Source organism: Cuculus canorus, chromosome 27 (assembly GCF_017976375.1).
Source record: "Cuculus canorus isolate bCucCan1 chromosome 27, bCucCan1.pri, whole genome shotgun sequence".
In the NCBI taxonomy this organism is placed as follows: Eukaryota; Metazoa; Chordata; class Aves; order Cuculiformes; family Cuculidae; genus Cuculus; species Cuculus canorus.
In genome coordinates, this window is record NC_071427.1 from 3,526,140 (window position 1) to 3,546,705 (window position 20,566).

The 20,566-nt window shown below is 58.0% G+C and overlaps 1 protein-coding gene and 2 long non-coding RNA genes across 4 annotated transcripts; 1 reads left to right on the forward strand and 2 right to left on the reverse strand.

The window, feature by feature from the left end:
- Nucleotides 1–2,457: 2,457 nt before the first annotated feature.
- LOC128849242 (uncharacterized) lies at nt 2,458–4,119 on the forward strand. The gene is made up of 3 exons (XR_008447261.1): nt 2,458–2,601; nt 3,492–3,841; nt 3,992–4,119. It is a non-coding gene; the product is annotated as an uncharacterized LOC128849242 (long non-coding RNA).
- LOC128849241 (uncharacterized) lies at nt 2,483–4,109 on the reverse strand. Its single transcript, XR_008447260.1, has 3 exons — nt 3,985–4,109; nt 3,465–3,622; nt 2,483–3,022 (listed from the first exon to the last, which is right to left on the reverse strand). It is a non-coding gene; the product is annotated as an uncharacterized LOC128849241 (long non-coding RNA).
- A 5,328-nt stretch (nt 4,120–9,447) lies between the features above and the next one.
- Nucleotides 9,448–20,231, reverse strand: TLE5 (TLE family member 5, transcriptional modulator). Of its 2 annotated transcripts, none has more exons than XM_054050044.1 (7): nt 20,054–20,231; nt 17,092–17,189; nt 15,472–15,535; nt 12,831–12,875; nt 11,148–11,210; nt 10,321–10,395; nt 9,448–9,696 (listed from the first exon to the last, which is right to left on the reverse strand). In XM_054050044.1, the coding sequence occupies exons 1-7, from the start codon at nt 20,078–20,080 to the stop codon at nt 9,478–9,480; spliced, it is 591 nt and encodes a 196-aa protein (XP_053906019.1). In that variant the 5' UTR covers nt 20,081–20,231; the 3' UTR covers nt 9,448–9,477. The 2 variants fall into 2 exon arrangements, with proteins under 2 accessions (XP_053906019.1, XP_053906018.1); XM_054050043.1 differs by having other exon boundaries at nt 9,448–9,699; nt 20,054–20,228.
- Nucleotides 20,232–20,566: the final 335 nt, after the last annotated feature.

Genomic DNA, 20,566 nt, shown 5'->3' on the forward strand with positions numbered 1-20,566 from the left:
AGCGTCCCTGTTCCCGGGAACTCCCCTGTCCTCGCGAGGACCCCTGACCCCGGGAGCATCCGCATCTCTCAAAAGATCCCTGGCTCCGGGAGAACCCCTGTCCCTGGGAGCATCCCTGTTCTCAGAAGCCTACTCATCCTCGGGAGGACCCCTGGGAGCATCCCCGTTCTCCAGGATCATTCGCCGTTCCCCAGAGCACCTCCGTTCCCTGAAGCATCCTTATTCCCGGGACCATCCTTGTCCGCGGGACCATCCTTGTCCCCGGGAGGACCCCGGTTCCTGGGAGCATATTCCGTTCCCCAGAGCACCCGCGGCCCCCAAAGCATCCCTGTTCCCCAGGAGCATCCCCTTGGAAGCTGAACCGTCCCCAGGGAACGTCCCCGTCCTTTCCGATCATCCCCGTTCCCCGGAGCACCCCTGCCCCATGAGCATCCTTATCCCCGGGACCATCCCTGTCCCTGGGAGCACCCCTGGGACACCGGGAGCATCCCTATCCCTGGGAGCATCCCCGGCGCCCCGGGAGCATCCCCATCCCTGGGAGCATCCCTATCCCTGGGAGCACCCACGGTGCCCCGGGAGCATCCCCGTCCCTGGGAGCATCCCCGCCGCCCCGGGAGCATCCCCATCCCTGGGAGCATCCCCAACCCTGGGAGCATCCCCGGCGCCCCGGGAGCATCCCCATCTCTGGGAGCATCCCCGGTGCCCCGGGAGCATCCCCATCCCTGGGAGCATTCCTATCCCTGGGAGCATCCCCGGTTCCCCGGGAGCATCCCTGTCCCTGGGAGCATCCCTGTCCCTGGGAGCATCCCCGGCGCCCCGGGAGCATCCCCATCTCTGGGAGCATCCCCGGTGCCCCGGGAGTATCCCCATCCCTGGGAGCACGGCAGCCACAGCCCCACGCCTCTTGGAGTTGACATGGCACGGGCTACCGGCAGGGCAGCGCGGGGGCACCGACAGCAGAGACGAGACGACACCCGCCGCGCTCCCGACCCCGCTCCACCTTAACCGCCCCCGCCGGGACCGCGGCACCGCCCACCGCTGCCATTGGCTGCAGCCCCGGGAGCATCAGCCAATCGCCTCTCCTCGCTCCCACATGGGCTCGTGACGTCACATCCCGGAAAGGCCAATGAGAAGCGAGCGGGCTGCCACAGCCCCAGCGGCGCCACCGCGGGGCACGCTGGGAGTTGTAGTTCGCCCCCTCGCAACACTCTCCGCCGTGAAGGCCTCTCGGGGTCGGCTCGGCCCTCCTGCTGCCCGCCGAGGGCACGGAAGGCTGTGGTGGTCCCTCTCGAGTGGGGCTGGCCAGGAGCTGCCTGGCGGCCGGTGCTTCCGCGGCGGGAGGCGCGGGCGGGAGGACTACAAGTCCCATAAGGCTTTGCGGCGGCCGCAGGCTGCCATTCAAAGTAACGTGGGGCGGCGGGGATTGGGGAGGGGGGACGGGGATGGGGATGGGGATGGGGATGGGGCGGGGGAAATGTGGAGGAGGGGGACGGGACCCGGAGCTGCTGCAGCACTGGGATCGGCATCCGCCTCCCCGCGGTCTCCGGAGGGAACAGGGGATTCTCGATCCCTTCCCGTCCCCCCCAGGACCCGCCCTGTATCCCCAATCCCTCCCCGTCCTCCTCCATCGTACCCCGACGCCCGTGATCTCTCCTTGTTCCCCCCAGGACCCTCCCTGTCTCTCTTGATCCATCTCTCTCCCCCTCGATCTCTCCCTGTCTCCCACAACCCTCTCTTTCCCCCTTGATCCTTCACAGTCCCCCTCAATCCCTCCTCCTCTCCCCAGGACCCTCCCTGTCCCCCTCAATCCCTCCTCTTCCCCCCAGGACCCTCCCTGTCCCCCTCAATCCCTCTCCATCCCCCCCAGGACCCTCCCTGTCCCCCTCAATCCCTCTCCATCCCCCCAGGACCCTCCCTGTCCCCCTCAATCCCTCCTCTTCCCCCAGGACCCTCCCTGTCCCCCTCAATCCCTCCCTGTCCCCCTCAATCCCTCTCCATCCCCCTCAATCCCTCCCTGTCCCCCTCAATCCCTCTCCATCCCCCCCAAGACCCTCCCTGTCCCCCTCAATCCCTCTCCATCCCCCCAGGACCTTCCCTGTTCCCCTCAATCCCTCCCTGTCCCCCTCAATCCCTCTCCATCCCCCCAGGACCCTCCCTGTCCCCCTCAATCCCTCTCCATCCCCCCAGGACCTTCCCTGTTCCCCTCAATCCCTCCCTGTCCCCCTCAATCCCTCTCCATCCCCCCAGGACCCTCCCTGTCCCCCTCAATCCCTCTCCATTCCCCCAGGACCCTCCCTGTCCCCCTCAATCCCTCCCTGTCCCCCTCAATCCCTCTCCATTACCCTCCAGGACCCTCCCTGTCCCCCTCAATCCCTCTCCATTACCCTCCAGGACCTTCCCTGTCCCCCTCAATCCCTCTCCACCCCCCTCCAGGACCCTCCCTGTCCCCCTCAATCCCTCTCCATCCCCCCCAGGACCCTCCAGCCAAAGCCACCATGAAGTCACCACGCTTGCGGGAGGGGTGAAGAAGGGCGAGTGAGGAATAATCTTTCAATATTGCAGGAACCAGCTGTACCTGGGCAGCGCGCAGGCAGCCACGAGGTTAAATATTTAATGCCTCACATTTCATCCTAATCTTTTATTAATTGTGTTATTTACTTGCTGGTGCCGGCAGCGCCCAGGGCGGGGGCAAGGTGTTGGGCATCAGAGGCTCCCAATCCGCTCCCAGTTGGGACTGGGGGCTTCCCACAGCCCAAATGCTCCCGGAGCAAACGGCCAATCCTGCTTGGAAAGACCTGGCGGAGGCTGCTCAGGGCAGCGGTGGAGCCTCCATCCTTGGAGGGGGTTCAAAAAGTGTGTAGACGTGGCACGTTGGGCCATAGTTTAGTAGGGATGAAGGTGTTGGGCTGATGGTTGGACTGGATGAGCTTAGAGGGCTTTTCCGAACTTAATGGTTTCCAGCCTTGCCGGTTCAGGCTGACATCTGCACCTTCCTCATCGCTTTTCCTCACCAGAACCTGCACTGCAAGCAGGGACAGCCGTGAGCCTCCCACCTTGCTCCAAAGTCCTTGACAAACCCTTCCTTCATATACCTGTGTCCGCATCGTATTTCTGCACGTTTGAATATCCATATTTTAATGCAAATATAAAGATTTAGAATATTTATTTTTGGCTTGTTTGTCCTATTGAGACAGTTGGGTGTTTAAGTTTAGAATCATGGAATGGTTTGGATTGGAAGGGACCTCAAAGCCCATCCAGTTCCACCCACTGCCATGGGCAGGGACACCTCCCACTGGATCAGGGGCTCCGAGCCCCATCCAACCTGGCCTGGAACCCCTCCAGGGATGCAGCATCTTATATTTAAGGAAAGTGTTTTTGGTTTTTTTTTCCCAACGTTTCAGATTGTGTTTCAGGGGAAGGAGAAGCAAAGAAGATATTTCACAGCGTTTTTCAGAACTCCTTACCAAATCCTACCGGTTTTCCTTCGGCAGCTTCTCTGCTCCTTCCCATCTCCGAGAGTGACACAGGTAAACCTGGACCAGGCAGCTCCGGAATGATGGATGTGACACACGTCTTCATCACCCGCTATTGATGATTGACGTGAGCCCTGGAGCAGGACAGCCTGGAACCCAGAGATTAATTTGCTTCAGCGCTTGCTTGGGCAAAAGCAGACATGGTTAACCCTTTGTAGCCACAGGATTGTGGATGTGGAGGGAGTCACTCTTCCCTCGAGGCACAGGGCAGGAGAACGTGCCTGAAACCGCCCTTCTGTCTGGTAGTGGCAGTGCCTGGAAGAGCCCCAAAGGATGAAGGTGTTTGAAATCCATGCCAGGAGCCAGAGGTGAGTGCTGTAAACAGCCCTTCTGTTAAGAACCAGCGGAAAAACCAAACGAGCCTGGGCTTTGGGATACTCAGGAACTTCCATTTGAATCCGCATCCAAGCAAAACAGGTTGCTGCTGCTGGAATTACCCCAACGATTTTACCTTTCAGCGCCCTCCGCAAGCGGCAGCTTGGAGCAAACTAGGACTGGAGGCATAGATTTAGAAGATCCAGGCTTTTCCTCCTGGGACTCAACCGACCCTTTCATCCAGCCCATGGAAACAAGGAGCAAATATGGCCATGAGGGTTCCAAACCATCCCATTTTCAACTTCTCGCTTGCATACTTGAACGAGCAGTCTTGACCTCAGTGGAGCTCATTTCCTGGCACCCTCAGACAACAGGAATTTCCCAGGGCATTTGTACCAGCAGTTGGCACAAACAGGGACCTTATCCTGGCTGGAGTCTGTCCTGGAATGAACATGAGATGAGAAACTGAGGGAAGGGGCTGGCAGTGAGTCAGTAAGAGCTGAGCCAAAGCTTTCCTAGAAATCAATGTTCTCCAGCGCCTTGAGTCGTGCTCCTGAGACTAAAACCCAGGTCCTCATCCCTCGGATCCCGGTGCCATCACCTCTTCCTGAGCATCTCGGAGGTGAAGGACACGCAGGAGCTTGGATCTCTCCTGCCGTGCTCAAACAGTGCGCCCAGCTCGTTACAGAGCTGCTGCACTCCTTCCTGCAGCTCCCAGTGCTTTTCCCGCTGTTCCAGGGCCACCTCGCCACCCCATGGCCGTAGACTTGGGGTGGGACACCCACAAGAGGGATGTGGGAGCCCTTAGAGCAGCCCCACAGCTGACAGACTCGTGTCTCTGGCACTGCCTTCGATCTGGACGTTGGCTCCTGTTTGCACTTACCGGCTTTGAGTGGTTTTTAATTATTGATGCCTCCTTTTAGCTTTTATCTCGTGCTCGCGGCAGCCAGGAAGGGTTTGGCGTTCCTGCATTAGTGATGGATTGGGAAGGAGGCCCTGCTCCGGCATTGCAAAGCATTCCTGGCTTGCAGACTGTGCCATTGTTTCAAGCAAAGCTCGGCTGAAAAATGAGGAGGGTGGGAGCAGGGTTTGGGGGGGATGTGGTGGAGGAGATTCCCACTGCTCCCTGTCTGCGGCAGGGATCTGCCCTGCTGGGAAAAGCTGAAGGGGATGGATGGAGAGTCAAACAGGTGAGGAAATCGCCTTGTCCCAGTGGAAAACGGGCACCCTGTCACCTCTTGGAGGAGAAGAGATGCTGATTTATGACCCTTCCAGTGACAGAGTGGAAGGGGGAAGAGCTGTGAGACAGCAGAATTTGCCAATCCCGAGGCGGCTGCAGGCAGGGATTGGTGTCAGAGCATCATAAAATCCTTAAGGTTGGAAAAGATCTCAAAGATCATCCAGTCCAACTGTCAGATAAACACCACCATCCCGGTTTGGTTTTGGGAGCCTCAGTACAAGAAGGACATGGAGGGGCTGGAGTGCATCCGGAGAAGGGAACGGAGCTGGGAAAGGGCTGAGGAACAGGGGTTCTGGGACCTGGGGCTGTTTAGGCTGGAGAAGAGGAGGCTGAGGGGACACCTCGTGGCTCTCTACAGCTCCCAGAAAGGAGGTTGGAGCCAGGCGGGTGCTGGACTTCTCCCAAGTAACAAATGATAGAATGAAAGGAAATGGCCTCGAGTTGCGCCAGGGGAGGTTTAGATTGGATATTGGGAACAATTTCTTTATTGAAAGAGTGGTGAAGCCCTGGCAGAGGCTGCCCAGGGCAGGGGTGGATTCTCCATCCTTGGAGGGGTTCAAAAAACGCACCGATGTGGCACTTTGGGCCACGGTTTAGTAGGGATGGGGGTGTTGGTCTGACGGTTGGACTGGATGAGCTTAGAGGGCTTTTCTGACCTTAACGATTCTATGCATTTATGCTCCCAGGGTGCTTCCCACAGCCTGGAGAAACGCTTTGGGTGCAAAAGCAGCACATTTCAGGAATGGGTCAACAGGGGAAATGGGAGTGGAGCACGAGCTCCAGCTCAGCATCTGCTGGGTGGTGCAGGGGCTTTGGAGAGCCCTAAAGATCTGTCTTTATAGTGGGTTCATCTCGAGAGCCACCCCCAGCCCCGTCAGGAGCAGCCAAGGATGCTCAGCCAGCAGCCTCGTGCTTTTTCCGACCCCTTGCCCACCGATCCGAGGCTGCTAATTAGCTCTAACAACAGGGACCTCTGTTCCTCTGAAATCACCAGCCCGAGAACCCTCCCAGACCAATTTCTCCTAAATCCTCCTCTCTTGCCCGTCCATCAGGAATAACATCCACTTACGGGTTCTCCCCTACCCCCGGGGCTGAGTTTGAACCAAGTGACCTCGAGGTGAAAGCGCTTGAAAAGCTCCAACCCTCCCCGCAGCCAACGCGTTCCCACTGGGGTTTTCAGCAGCACTTACAGAGCAGAGATGGTTTTAGCAATTGTCGCAGCGTAGCAGCTCCTGGCCCGGAGCTCTGTTGGCCTTTCACAGCAGAAAAACCGCTCGCTCAGCATCGCCAAAGCCTTTGGAGCAGCTGAAGGATTGTGGGGGTCAGACTGCAGCTACCGAGAACGTTTCTCCTGACCAGGAACCCCTGCGCAAGTGTGGTGGGATGGGTGTTGGAGCTGTCTGCCTCGAGCTCTGGTCCCTCAAAGGTGCTGAGCCCAACAGCCCACATGGCTCTGCTCTCGCCGTGGGTTCTGGATGTGCCCCGTGGTGGCCAAGCGGCTGTGGCTGCTTCCCAGAACACAAGCGAAATCCTTTTCAGATCGGAGCATCGGGCTCTGCGTGGGGCACTTGGGTTGGCACGGGACAGAGCTGGGACCCCCAGCAAACGGAGTTTGGAGACCACCACCAGGGTCATGCTGCTCTGCAGATACCTTTATCCTTTGGAAGCTCTGCCGCAGCCCTCGTGCTGGTGAGGCATCACCAAAGAGAATGGGAGCATCGTCAAACCCTCCCACTGCCCACAGGTTCTGTCACTCATCTGAGACCGTAGCACAGCTGTGCCGAGCCTGGCTGGTGCTCTCAGGACAGTGGGACATGGGATCAAGCTCCTCTCCAGTCCCTCCATCTCCTCTTTGCACCAGAAGAAGCTCCTCCAAGGTCCCCCCAGGGATGGGGCCGATGCCAAGAGGAGCCTCAGAGGGCATTTGTACCACACCGGGTACCTTCCCTTGAGCCACTCCACCCTGGACCTACTGCAGCAGATGCAGCCCCAGCCCAAAGCACCACCACTTTGGCACCAGACCGAGTCCTGGGCTGAGCCAGTCCAGCAAATCCATCATAGAATCATGGAATTGTTGAGGTTGGAAAAGCCTTCTAAGCTCATCCAGTCCAACATCACCATTCACACTGAACCATGTCACAAAGCGGCCAAGACCACATGTTTTTTGAACCCCTCCAGGGATGGAGATTCCACCCCTGCCCTGGGCAGCCTCTGCCAGGGCTTCACCACTCTTTCAATAGAGAAATTGTTCCCAATATCCAATCTAAACCTCCCCTGGTGCAACTTGAGGCCGTTTCCTCTCATTCTATCACTTGTTACTTGGGAGAAGACCCAGCACCCACCTGGCTCCAACCTCCTTTCTGGGAGCTTCAGAGAGCCACGAGGTGTCCCCTCAGCCTCCTCTTCTCCAGGTTCAACAGCCCCAGGTCCCTCAGCTGCCTCTGATATCCCTGTTCTCCAGCCCCTTCCTCAGCTCCATTCCCTTCTCCAGATGTGCTCCAACCCCTCAATGTCTTCTTTGGAGTGAGGGACCCAAAACTGAACCCAGGATTCGAAGTGTTGGTCTCACCAGGGCCAAGTCCAGGGGGACGATCCCTTCCCTTCTCCGGCAGAACAGAGGCACGGTGACCCCTGCTCCCCACCGGCACCACCAAAGCCCCCCAAACCTCACTGGGCAGTGAAGTCCCCCCCTTGGCACAGCTTCCTTCCCAAGGGAAGGAGGTTTTTTCCCCTCTCCAGCTGGCCTGGGAGATAGGGAGGGGAAGATGTTATCAGGGCAGAGCAGGCTCTGAAGGCAGAGGACAGCTCTAATTATCAAGAACCAATTCCATTAGAGCAATCGCAGCCCCAGGGCAACACAGCCCAGATTTTCCAGAGGGGCCAAATACCGGAGAAGCAGCTCATCCCCTGCACCCACAGGAGAGAGGAACTGTACCCGCAGAGAGCAGACCTGGGGCAACCGCTGGGGAGAACGTGGGTTAGGAACCGGAGAGGGGAAGATTCACATTAAGCATTAGGAAGAAATTCTTCACTGTGAGGGTGGGGAGGCTCTGGAAAGGGTTGCCCAGAGCAGGGGTGGCTGCCCCATCCCTGGAGGGGTTCCAGGCCAGGTTGGATGGGGCTTGGAGCCCCTGATCCAGTGGGAGGTGTCCCTGCCCATGGCAGGGGGTGGAACTGGATGGGCTTTGAGATCCCTTCCAACCCAACCCATTCCATGATTCCCAGCAGGAGCCATATGGGGAAACCGAGTCCAAGCAAAGCTACTCACTCTGCCTCACCGATTCCCTTTTCTCAGGGCAGGGTTGGGGGCAGGAGAGGGAGAGAAAGTATTTTAAATTCATCCCAAAGGTGGCAAGAAAGCAGACAGCGAGTCACGGTTTTAACCAACCTTCTTATTTCTTTATTTGAAAGGCACAGCTTGTACGTCCTTGATACAGCATTTTCAGTTCCTCTTATTATAGGTCAAGTGATTAAACACAAAAAGCAAAACAAGATCTTTCTAAAGGACTATATACAAACACCAGATTATTATTTAATTTTATTCTTTTTTTCCTTTTTTTCCCATTTTTCTTGTTTTAGAAGACACGCTAGCGCACGGAGATAAGAACAGAGAAAGCTGCTGTATCCTCTACACGGGGGCAGGGGCAAGGGGAGGACCAGGAAAAGCTCTCGCTCTACCTCCCCACTCTGCCCGAGTCCCCCGAAGCCGGGTGCTATGCCGGAGGGAAGCGGGTGGTGGAGGCTCCCCTCTTCCAGCCCAAGGAAAAATCCCAGTGCCCGGAGCGCGTCGTGTGCTGCCACGGGACTGGTTAAGAACAGATACATGCAGAAGAGCAAAGGTGCCGGCCTGGTATTAGTGCAGGAGGAGCGCGGGGAGGACGGGGTGATGCGACGAGATCAAGAGCGCTTGGGGAAAGGAGGAGATGATTTCGGGGCAGGGAATCCCAGCAGGGAGTTGTGCAGAAACCCTTACGATTAAGGAGCATCTTTAAATACCAAGGAGGGAGCGGCAGGCGGAGGGGAACCTCACGGCACCGAGAAGCCGAGGGCAAACGGCCCCAAAGCAGCCCAAGCCAAGCTTTGGCTCGGCTCTGCCATGGAACGGGGATGGGGAAGCCAGGCTGGGCACAGGGAGAGCACGATCGGCCACACGGTCACTGCTATGGCGCTTGCACTGCTGCGGAGCAGCCCGTCGTCGGGGATGGCGGTGGCGGTATCGCCCAGGCACTGCTCCCCTTGGGAAAAGGCCAGGCAAGCTGCCACCAAAACGCAAGCCCCCGCGATTCTGCTGCGCAGCAACTAGAGAGAGAGATACTGCATCTTGCATTAACCCGCCCCCCACCCCCCGACAGCCCCCTTTCCCCTGCCTCCCCCCCGTCCCCGTTCACTTTAATCTGATTTCTCCCCGTCATCGTCTTGGTGGGCATCCCCGTCGTGGCCGTTCTTGTCCTCCTTGGAGAGGTGAGCCTGGGAGCCCAAGGCCGAGAGCGAGAGGAGCCCGGTGCCGGCGCTGACAGCAGGGAGGGACGGGGGCTGGAGACCCACAGGGAGCGGAGTCAGAGGCAGAGCGAGGGCTTGGAGCTGAGACAGCTGGTGAGCTTGAAGCTGCTGCTGTAAAGAACGATGGACAGACAAGAAGACAGGAGAGAAATATTGTCATTTTGAGGGCACTTGGATCCCAACCCAAGGGCCTGGGCTGCTCAGACTACACCAGCAGGCAAGCTTCAACCAGGGAAGGGTCCTGTAAAGCATCGCAGCCTTGGGGTGAGGAGGGGTGGGAAGGGGGAAAAAAATGAAGTTGTAGAGCCCTTGGGCTGTGACAGCCTCAAGAGAGGACCCAACAGTGTCTCCAGCAAGACACACAGCCCCCAGGGCAACCGGCCTCACGCTCCAAGGATGTGGTTAAAGCCCTCCCGACCTTGACCAAGAACAGATGGTGTTTTCATGTCAAAGACCTGCTGCAGTTCCTGCTCAAAACCAAAGCTCCTGTTCCAGCAGGGTGCAAGGAGAGAGCAGGAATCCACGTGTCCCCAAGCCCACGTCATAGCAAGTCCAGGCAAACCCAGCTCCGTGCCGGCAGCGCCAGCCTGGCTGCAGCATCACTCGGGGAGCAGCCGACTCCTGGCACACCAGACCCATCCTGGGTCACGACTGCCCTGCCCGGCTCTGTCTTGAAGGCCAAAGGCAACGATTCCCATCCCTCCAAACCCAACCTAACCACGCATCACGTACACGGATGATGGAGTTCAGTTCTGGCGCCGTAACCTGCTTGGCTCGTTCGATGGCTCCCAGGACTTGCTGCTGATGCTGGTGTGGAGAGAACAGAGGAATTCAGGGCATTTTCCAGTGTCACAGAGAAGAAAAGCAGGGAGCCAGCTTTGCTGGGCCTGACACACGCACACAGACTCTACGTCAGCTGCTAGGACCAAGGTGTCAAGGTTGGTTCACCCCACAGCTGGAGATGCTGACATGTCCTTCATTTGTGACAAGGACCTTGCGGCAGCGAGGCCCACAGCAGCGAGAAGCAGGGAAGGAGGCATGCTTGTCCCCCTCCAGTTCCTCACCACAGGGTCGAGCCGATCCTCTCTGACTCCTATCCTTGTTTTGCTCTGCACAGACCCAGTGGTCCTCATCCAGAAGGGCTCCAAGGTGGGCAACACCTCTCACCCTGCCTCCCTCTCCCACCCAGACCTGACATGGAGTGAGAGCCTCCCAAGAAACGAAAGCCCTAAAATCAGAAGCTCTTGGGAAACTCCTCACTCTCCTTGGGACACATCCTGGGTCCCAACTGCAGCTGCTGGAAGATGCTGCTGTGGAAGAGCCCAGAACGGACAATGACTCCAGGATCAGCAGCAGGGGAGAACAGAGCCCATCGTTGTCCACTGGTGCCAACAAACGAAACGGACAGGCAAGGTGGCCCTTGCACAGTACCTGGGGGGCTGCTTGGATGCCACCAAGCCAAAACTGCCTCGAAGGGCTCATCCCCACGCAGGGACCAAGAGTGAGGAGCTGCTCATGCAGGAGGCTCCGCTCCCCCAAGCCAGAGCCGAAGAACTCACCTCTTGTGAAAGGTAGGGCAGAACCTGCGCACAAATCCCATTTAGCCTCTTGACGATTTCAGCCTGGAAAGTGGGAAGAATGGAGACAAAAGGCATCAGGAGGGTTTGGAGCGATCACCCTCAGCACCAGCTGCCTCACTTTCCCCTCCTTAGGCCGGGCTGAGACCCTGAACGGCTCTAAGCAAACACAGTCCCCCCTCAAAAGATACTCGTGGTGTTCTGGTGCCACGGGGGGGGGGTCACCTCACCTCCAAGATCCCTCCCTACTCAGTTAAATGAATCAATGCTGTTTGCAAAGAGCAAGTTTTCAATATTCTCTTCCCTCTCCAGGTCTCTGATACTCATTTAAGAAACTGGGAGCAACCAGAGCGGAAATTTTATTATAGACCCAGGTGGGGATGTGTTGAATTCCATCTGCCGTGCGGACACAGACAGACAGATGTGCTGCCACCGCCGAGAGCCCAGCTCTGCCGCAGAGAGCAGCTCTTCAGCTTCCCCCTCCCCAAAGGCAAGCGCTTGCCCACTGTCAGCCTTCCCATGGCCACGCTGCAGGACTCGGGGGGATATTCAGGGGGACCCCAGGCACTGGGCAGCTTCTTTATGAGCCTCCTAAAAGCCAGTGGCAAAATCTGGGGTGTTAAATGCTTTTCTCCTGGGAAAGAGTAAAGCTCCCAGCCCTTTGAAAATCGCTTTCCAAGGGAGTCAAAAGAAATACAGAGCCACAAGGTTTAGGCATGTACTGAAACCAGCCAAAAGGGCTCCACCAGCACCACAGCAGACTGGGCTGGGAGACACAAATGGGATGGCAACAAGGATTCGTGGCTCAGATCCTTTACCAAAAAGCAGGTTTTCCCAGGGAAGCCAGTCTTGAGGGCTTACCAACAAGGGTGATGGGATCGGAGGCACCAAACGCCTTCGTGGGGAAGCAGAACTGTGCTAAGAGGCTTATAACTGAGCTACGGCACACAGACGACTGCGACTGAAAGCTGAAGCCAGACAGAGTCAGGCTCAGAGGAGGCTCACATTGTTAAGAGCACAGGTAATTAGCCACAGGGGATAATTACCAACTTAACCACCAGTGAGGGTAATGAACAAACTTATCCGGGCTGCAGCAGCCTCTCCATCACAAGGAAGCTTTCTTAGAAGGTCTGCCACGGCTGTCCCTAACCACAGCCCCAGAGAAGCGCTCGCTGGTCTGACTGCAGCAAGAGCCCGGCAGGAGCCAAAGGCATTTCTCACGTCAGGGTGATCACAACAAGCCCTCTTGGTGTTTCTCATGTCAGGGCAATCACAACAACCTTTTCTAGACCCCAGGAAAGGCAGCAGGGCCAGGAACCCACCCAGCACCTGAGAGAAGGGGTTGGAAGCCATCTCCTGCCCTCCACACCAGGTTCACATCTGCTGACTGACTCCGCAGCTCTATACCCTGCCTGCACTGCCTTGTCTGGTTCTTAACTACCTGCTTAGGCCCTGGGGAGAAGGAGAGCCCAGGGTGGAAGCCCTCAGTCCGGCACTGTGGTCCCGAGAGGCTGGGGGTCCCGGCACTTCAAAGGCAGCTCTGACATTTGACAGACTCGTGGCATTTCTAGTTCCCCAAATACCACTGAAGTGACACAGGGCAAAGCAGAGCAGACAACCAACCCTCCCCAGGAATTAGAGCCCTGGGAAATGCCTTCTCCCTACCTGTTTGTGCATTTCAATATTCAGCCCGTAGGACATCTCATAATACTGTAGAGCAAGGGAGAAGAGAACAAAAGAAATTGTAAGTCAAGTCCCCAAGAGGTCAAGAGGCTCCATCCAGCAGTGCTGGGAACTACTACTGCTTTCATAGAATCATAGAATCACCAGGTTGGAAAGGACCCACTGGATCATCGAGTCCAACCATTCCTAACACTCCCTAAACCATGTCCCTCAGCACTTCATCCACCCGTTCCTTAAACACCTCCAGGGAAGGCGACTCGACCCCCTCCCTGGGCAGCTGTTCCAGTGCCCCATGACTCTTTCCGTGAAGAATTTTTTTCTGATATCCACCCTGACCCTCCCCTGGTGGAGCTTTAGGCCATTCCCCCTTGTCCTGTCCCCTGTCCCTTGGGAGAAGAGGCAAGGTCTTCTACAGGACCTAGCGAGGTCTTCTACAGGGGAAACAAAGACAGCAGGAGGCAAACACAGAGACCCTCTTTAGGTGTAAGACAGAGGCTCTGAGCGCAGGCACTCCCTGCTCTGGCCTCACACTGCTTCATACGAAGACCTAAGAACTTGGCAACTGGGCCCCACGCAACACCCCTCGCAGACACCATTCAGTCTGTGTTAAGGTGAGAGCGAATGATGCAGCTTCAAACCTGGGAAAAGGCTCCAAAGCCTTCCATATATCCACAGCCAAAAGAGGCAGCCTGACTCCACAAGCTTTGCCTGGCGAATATCCTAAAGCCCACGTGGCTGCCTCGGCAGCAAATGGAAGAGATTACAACTGGGCTTCATCTAGTAAGGAACGCATCCAGCTGCACACAGCTCCAGCTGTTTGGGGAGAAGCTGTGCGGAACAAAAAAAACCCACCCAAAAACCCACCCAGAAAAGCCCTGCACAGCAGCAATCTATTGGCAGGAGAAGCTAATTCCTGCTCCCTGGAAGAAGCCGTTTGATGGCTGATGTTTGAGAGTTTAGAAACCTCAGCTTGCAGGCTGCAATCCTGATCCTTCCGAAGGGAAAGCAAAATCCACATCTGCGCTCATTTAATTCAAGGAGAAGATCACTGGTGTTTCAGTACTGACGCCACAAGTCTGCAAAGCGCCCATCTCAGTATCGCCATGATTTCAGTCTGCTCTGACGCCGCCGCTGGCTCTCGAGGCTTCTTTGCATTCTGAAGACTGAGCAGGAAGCGGGAGCCCGACCCCTGAGCTGCTAATTGTGACTTATTCAAAAAATCGGAGCAGCTGGAGCAGCTTTGCACATTCACAGAAAGCCTCTCCTCTTCGCTTCCCCGTGACTTTGCTGTGGGAGCGACAGCAGCTCGGTGCGACTCCAGCTCAGCCATGCAGATGAGGCAGGAGCTGCTGCGCCTGCAAAGCCTCGAGTGCTGCACAACAAGCGATGGCCCTTCCCCTCTGCCACCGCCGGTAACCTGAATCAATTCTGGTGACTGTCAGCATTAAGGGGAAAAAAAAAAAATCCATCTCAGCCACACCTGGAGATGAGTCTCCACGCAGGCTGCAAGGCTCTGGAAGCAATCATTTATCCGCGGGAGCAGGGCAAGCTTCCCCACTAATACATAAGGAAAGCTGCGACCTCTTCCCCTTGATCCCAGCCCCAAACAGCCTCAGAGTCTGGACACACAGGCAGATTGCGAGGATGAAGGGGCCACCTCCCTTATTTCCGATTTTAAAGTCCCAGCTCTCTTCTGAAGAGCTGCTGTATTAATGTCTACATCTTATCTCTCATTTTTTTTTTCCAGGGCAGGTGCGGCAGCTGGCAAGCAGGCACCGGCTCATCTTTATGGAGAGCACCACCACCTCCTGTTAACTCCTTGAGAGGAAAGGCACAGCCCACGGCTTTGCCTGGCATCTCTGCCACAAGGGCTCTTCCACGCGTGGGAAGACAGAGGCATTACCTGGCAGGCAAACTGTCACCCTGCCTACAAGAACATGGCTGTTTCTTGGCAGATTTCTCTTCAAAGAGTTCCAGCTCAGCCTGCTGCCCGCATCTGGCACCGCGTCTCCTGCCTTTGCCAGGCTGTGCCCTGGGATTTGCACACTTTGCGCTGGGACACATGCATCGGTGAGAGGTGCCAGCACTTTGCACCATGGCTCTGCAAAGCTGCTGGTGGCACCAGAGGGTTCAAATCTCGCACAGCAGCAGCTTCAGCTTCCAGCTCCCAGCTCCCACCAGGCTGTGGGGTTTCCCAGCTTCATGACTTCTCAAAGCTCTGCTTTGTCCTTCACTGGCCATGGCTCTCCTGGAGTCCCAGACACTGCACAACAGCACCTTGCAGCTCCTTCTTGGGTTTGTGAAAGCTGTTGCTTCACCCAGGGCGCAGGGAATGAGGTTAAACAGCAGCAAAACCAAGGACCCCATCACCACCCAGCGGGCAGCCCATCACCAGGCTTTTCTACGTCCCACTTTGCCACATTCCAACAATCCACTGCGTGTAGACAACACAAAATATAAAGGCATCCTTACACTCAGAAAAGCCAACGCCAGCCTTGCCTGGAGACCTACAGCTCCACGGGGAGAAAACTTCCTGCCAGGAGAACCCAGACCCCTGCTCCCCGCTGGCGTCTGCACCCACACAACCACCCACGCGCTCTTGGCTGCCGGGGCCGGTCCTTACCATCACGTAGTGACGCTGCATCTCCGATTTCTCGCTGGCTAGTTTGTCACATTCCAACTTCAAGCTGAAAAGCCAGAAAACAGTAAGAAAACCACAAACAGGAGGTGAGAGAGTTGATCGTCATGGAGCAGCTGCTCCAAGCCCAGCCAGGCTGGTTTTGAGGACACCACCATCCAGACTCCAAGGGGTTGGAGTTGGGTCATGCCACAAGAACCACAATGCCTGCTCCCACTTTCCCAGACAGAATCCCATCAACACGTTCAGGAGAAGCAGCACAAGGCTGGACACCGACCTGCTCCAGGCAACCATACAATTATAGAAGAGTTTGGGTTGGAAGAGACCTTAAAAGATCACCTAATTCCAACTCCCCCACCATGGGTAGGGACATCCCACTAGATCAGGCTGGGATCCAGATCTAGTGGATCTAGATTTGGTGGGAAGCAGAAAGCTGGGCAGAAGCCAACGGGGCTGCCCAGGGAGGGGTTTTTGCCTTTCCTCAGCCGATGACTGGCAGTTGGGGACAGCTTCTAGCCCAGGCCTGTCAGCAGCACTCAAGATGCTCCAATACAGCTTCAAAATCAAAGCCAGCTCCATTTCTGGATGGTGGGGAGGAGGCTCAAGTGTAGCACATCCCTCCAGAAGAAAGGATTTTTCCTCTCTCACAGGTTCTTCACACCCTTCAGGGAAAGTGCCGCTGCTCTCAGTGTTTTATGAGACTCCAACTCACCAGCCGAGCAACTGCAGCCGGCATGTGCTGTGGTTTTATGTTTCAAAGAAGAAACAGCTTCACCTACACAAAACCTGCTTCTCCTCCAGCAGATTAAGTTCAAGGGAGTGGAAGGGGGGTGAGGGGCAAGCTTCCCTCTCCTGGGCTCCCCTGCTCCCTCGCTGGCACTGCCTAGAGACACGGGACATCGGGAAATGGCCATTTCCCAGCAGTTTTTCTGCCTGCTCCTGCCAGAACGACAGCACGGCAAACCTGTGACCCAGCAGAGCCCACGCTGGGGAAGGCAGACAGGGCTGGGAGAAGGCAGACAGGCACCTCGCAGCCGCACGACACCGAGGCAAGCGCCACATCCGGCACCTCACAGCTTGCCAGGCCACGGCAGAGGGCATCACCCAGCTGATTTAATCCGAAAGCTTCACATTTATTTCAGCCACACCCCTCCTTGCCAAGGCAACAGAGCATGACAAGCCAGCTTTGGGGTCAGCAGAACTATTTCCACACAGACACACACACTCACACAGAGAAAAGCGGAAGCTGTTGGATTGGAGTGCTCCCTACAGCATTTGCCGTCCAAGAAAAGAATGGCAGCCAGCGAGAAGAACCGAGGAACACTCCCAGCCAGACATGGGAGGCCTGGCAAACCTCCGCGCAGTCCTGGCTGAGCAGCGCTCAGAGGAAAGACCTTGGCTTGGAGAGGGAAGCCACACATTCTCCTTGCTGGGCTCCCAAGTGGATGTGATTAATGCCCTGCCTTAGGTCCTCACCCACAGCCAAAGGTGACCCAAGCTATGCAACCGGGTCCTGCGCTCAGCATTCCCATTCGGAATGATTTTTTGGGGTCATGCCACGGGAAGAGTGGGACAGCCCCAAGTTGGGACCACCAGAGTATGTACCTGTGGTACTGGGCTTGCAGGAGCTGGAACTCATCCTTGATGCGGTCGCAGGAGTCGGAGGTGGTGAACTTCAGCTGCTGCGGCAGGTGAGAGGAGCCCTGGATGGAGAGGAGACAGCGCTGGGTGCCAGCAGGGAGCCTGCCCGCCCCACGCTAGGCTGAGCCTCGGCCAGCGCAGCCCAGGAGCAAGCGGGACACCCCGGTTCTCTGTCTTGGGATGCGCCCAAGGTCACTGATGCTTCCTGGGTGCTGCTTCCCTGGCCTCTCCATCCCTTGGCATCAGCTGGGGCAGAGGGATCCCAGGCAGTGGTGGTGGGAGATGCTGCACCACGGGGAGCCTCAGCCCCAGCTGGGGTGGCTCCAGGCTAGGGAGATCACCGCGTCTCTCGGTCACCCTAGCACTGGTCAGGGTGACCCCGGGGACTCTCGGTCACCCCAGCCCCTCGGTACCAGTTGGGGTGATCCCAAGGTCTCTCCATCACCCCAGGCCCCTCGGCACCAGTTGGGATGGCTGCATCTCAGGGTGCTGTGGTCACCCCAGCGCCACAGCACCGGTCAGGGTGATCCCAGGGGCTCTCAAGTCACCCCAACTCTACAGTACCAGTTGGGGTGATCCCAGGGGCTCTCAGTCACCCCAGCCCCCTGACATCTGTGGGGGCAAACCCCGGGTCCCTTGGTGACCCTGGTAGCAGTCCCAGGGTCTCTGGGTCTCCCCAATACCAGTCAGAGCAGGTGTATCCCGGAGCTCCCCACTTCCCCCCCGTACCGGTCAGAGCAGGTGCATCCCAGGTTCCCTTGGTCCCCCTGGTACTGGTTGGGGAGATCCTGGGGTCTCTCCGTCTCCCCAGTACTGGTTGGGGGGATCCTGGGGTCTCTTGGTGTCCCCAGTACCAGTTGGAGCAGGTGCATCCCAGTGTCCCCTATTTCCCCCAGTACTGGTCAGAGTGTCCCCCATTTCCCCAATAGTGGTCAGGGCAATCCCAGTGTCCCCCATTCCCTGGTACTGGGCAGGGTGGGTGCATCCCGGTGTCCCCATTCTCCCCTATTACCGGCTGAAGCGAGTGCATTCCAGGGTCTCTCAGTTCCCCCAGTACCGGTTGGATTGATCCCAGGAGCTCTTGGTCTCCCCCGTACCAGCCAGAGAGGCTGCATCCCACTGTCCCCCATTTCCCCAGTACCAGCCAGGGCGATCCCGGTGTCCCCTATTCCCCAGTACTGGTCGGAGCGGCTGCCTCCCAATGCCCCCTGTTCCCCGGTACCGGTCAGAGCAGGTGCATCCTAGTGTCCCTACTCCACTGTTCCCGTTCAGGTTGATCCTGGTGTTCCCACTCCCCCGGTACTGGCTGGGTTGATCCCAGGGTCTCTCAGTCCCCCTGGTAATGGCCAGGGCGACTGCATCCCTGTGTCCCCCATTTCCCTCCTCCTCTTCAAGTCTCTCCCGTTTCCCCTGTTTCCGTTCGGGTCTCTCCCATTTCCGTTTGGGTTGCTCCCGTTTCCCTGTTCCCGTTTGGGTCACTCCCAGTGTCCCTCGTCCCCCGGTACCGTTTGAGACGGGTTCATCCCGGTGTTCCCCATCCCCATTCTGGTCTCTCCCGTTTCCCCTTTCTCGTTGGGGTCTCTCCCATTTCCCCTCTTCCCATTCAGGTCGCTCTTGGTGTCCCCGATTCCCTGGTACCGTTTGTGGCAGGTTCATCCCAGTGTTCCCCGTTCCTGTTCAGGTCTCTCCCGTTCCGGTCTCTCCCACTTCCCCATGCGGGTCTCTCCCGTTTCCCTGTTTGAGTCTCTCCCATTCGGGCCTCTCCCATTCCCATTCAGGTCTCTCCCGTTTCCCCGTTTGGGTCTCTTCCATTCCCATTCGGGTCTCTCGCACTCCCGTTTGGGTCTCTCCGGTTTCCATTCGGGTCTCTTCCACTCCCATTCAGGTCCCTCCCATTCCCGTTGGGCTCTCTCCTGTTTCCCCGTTCCTGTTTGCGTCTCTCCCATTCCCATTTGGGTCTCTCCCATTCCCGTTCGAGTCTCTCCCGTTTCCCCATTCCTGTTCAGGTTTCTTCTGTTTCCCCGTTCCCTGTTTGGCTCTCTCCCGTTCCCATTTGGGTCTCTCCCATTCCCGTTGGGCCCTCTCCCATTCCCCGCTGGGCTCTCTCCCATTCCCGCTGATCTCTCCTGTTCCTGCTGGGCTCTCTCCCGTTCCCTCTGGTCTCTCTCCAGTTCCCGTTTGGGTCTCTCCCGTTCCCTCTGGGCTCTCCGTTCCCTCTGGTCTCTCTCCCATTCCCTCTGGTCTCTCTCCCATTCCCTCTGGTCTCTCCCATTCCCATTCCGGTCTCTCTCCTGTTCCCGTTGGCTCTCCCCCGTTCCCTCTGGTCTCTCCTGTTCCGGTCTCTCTCCCGTCCCCGTTCCACTCTCTCCCGTTCAGCTCCCTCACGTTCCCTCTGGTCTCCCCCATTCCTGTTCAGGTCTCTCCCGTTACCGAAGGCTCTCCCCGGTTCTCTCTGGTCTCTCTCCCCGTTCCTGTTGGCTCTCCCCCATTCCCTCTGGTCTCTCCTGTTCCGGTCTCTCTCCTGTTCCCGTTCCACTCTCTCCTGTTCCCGTTGGCTCTCTCCCATTCCCTCTGGTCTCTCCCGTTCCTGTTCAGGTCTCTCCCGTTACCGAAGGCTCTCCCCCGTTCTCTCCGGTCTCTCTCCCCGTTCCCTCTGGTCTCTCCCGTTCCCATTCCGGTCTCTCCCATTCCCATTCCGGTCTCTCTCCCGTTCCCGTTGGCTCTCCCCCATTCCATTCCCTCTGGTCTCTCCCCCATTCCCTCTGGTCTCTCTCCCGTTCCCGTTCCGGTCTCTTCCGTTCCTGTTCAGGTCTCTCCCGTTCCTGAAGGCTCTCCCCTGTTCCCTCTGGTCTCTCCCGTCCCCGTTCCGCTCTCTCCCCGGTTCCCTCCGCTCTCTCCCCCGTTCCCGGCCCCTCCCGGCCCGTACCGAGTGTCGGCTTTGTGGAAACATCATGTCAGGCCGCGGCTCGGCGCCGCCGCTGCCCGGAGCCCCCGGTGCTCGGCCGCCCCGGCCCCGCTCGCCCCGCGCCGCCGCCTATTGTCTAATGGCGGCCCCGGCTCCGTCCTGCGGCTGCTCGGCACCACCTGCCGCCGCCGCCCCGGGACGGGCGGGACCACGGCCGCCCCCGCCCCCGCCGCTGCCGCCCCGCCCGCCCCGGGCTGCGGGGAACCGGGCAGAGCCCCCCGGGCTGCGGGGAACGGGGAACCGGGAACCGGGCAGCCGCCAGCGGGGGCGGGCGGCGAAACGGCGGAGGGGACGGAGGGGAGAGGACGGGGGGGGGGTACACACGGCACTCTGTGCCCGCACCCCGAATTCGGTGCCGGCAGCCGTGATCCTGTGCCGCACCCCGAGTTCTGTGCCCACACCCCGAGTTCTGTGCCCGCACCCAGAGCCCTGTGCCCTCTCCCTGCACCCCAAGTTCTGTACGTGCACCCCAAG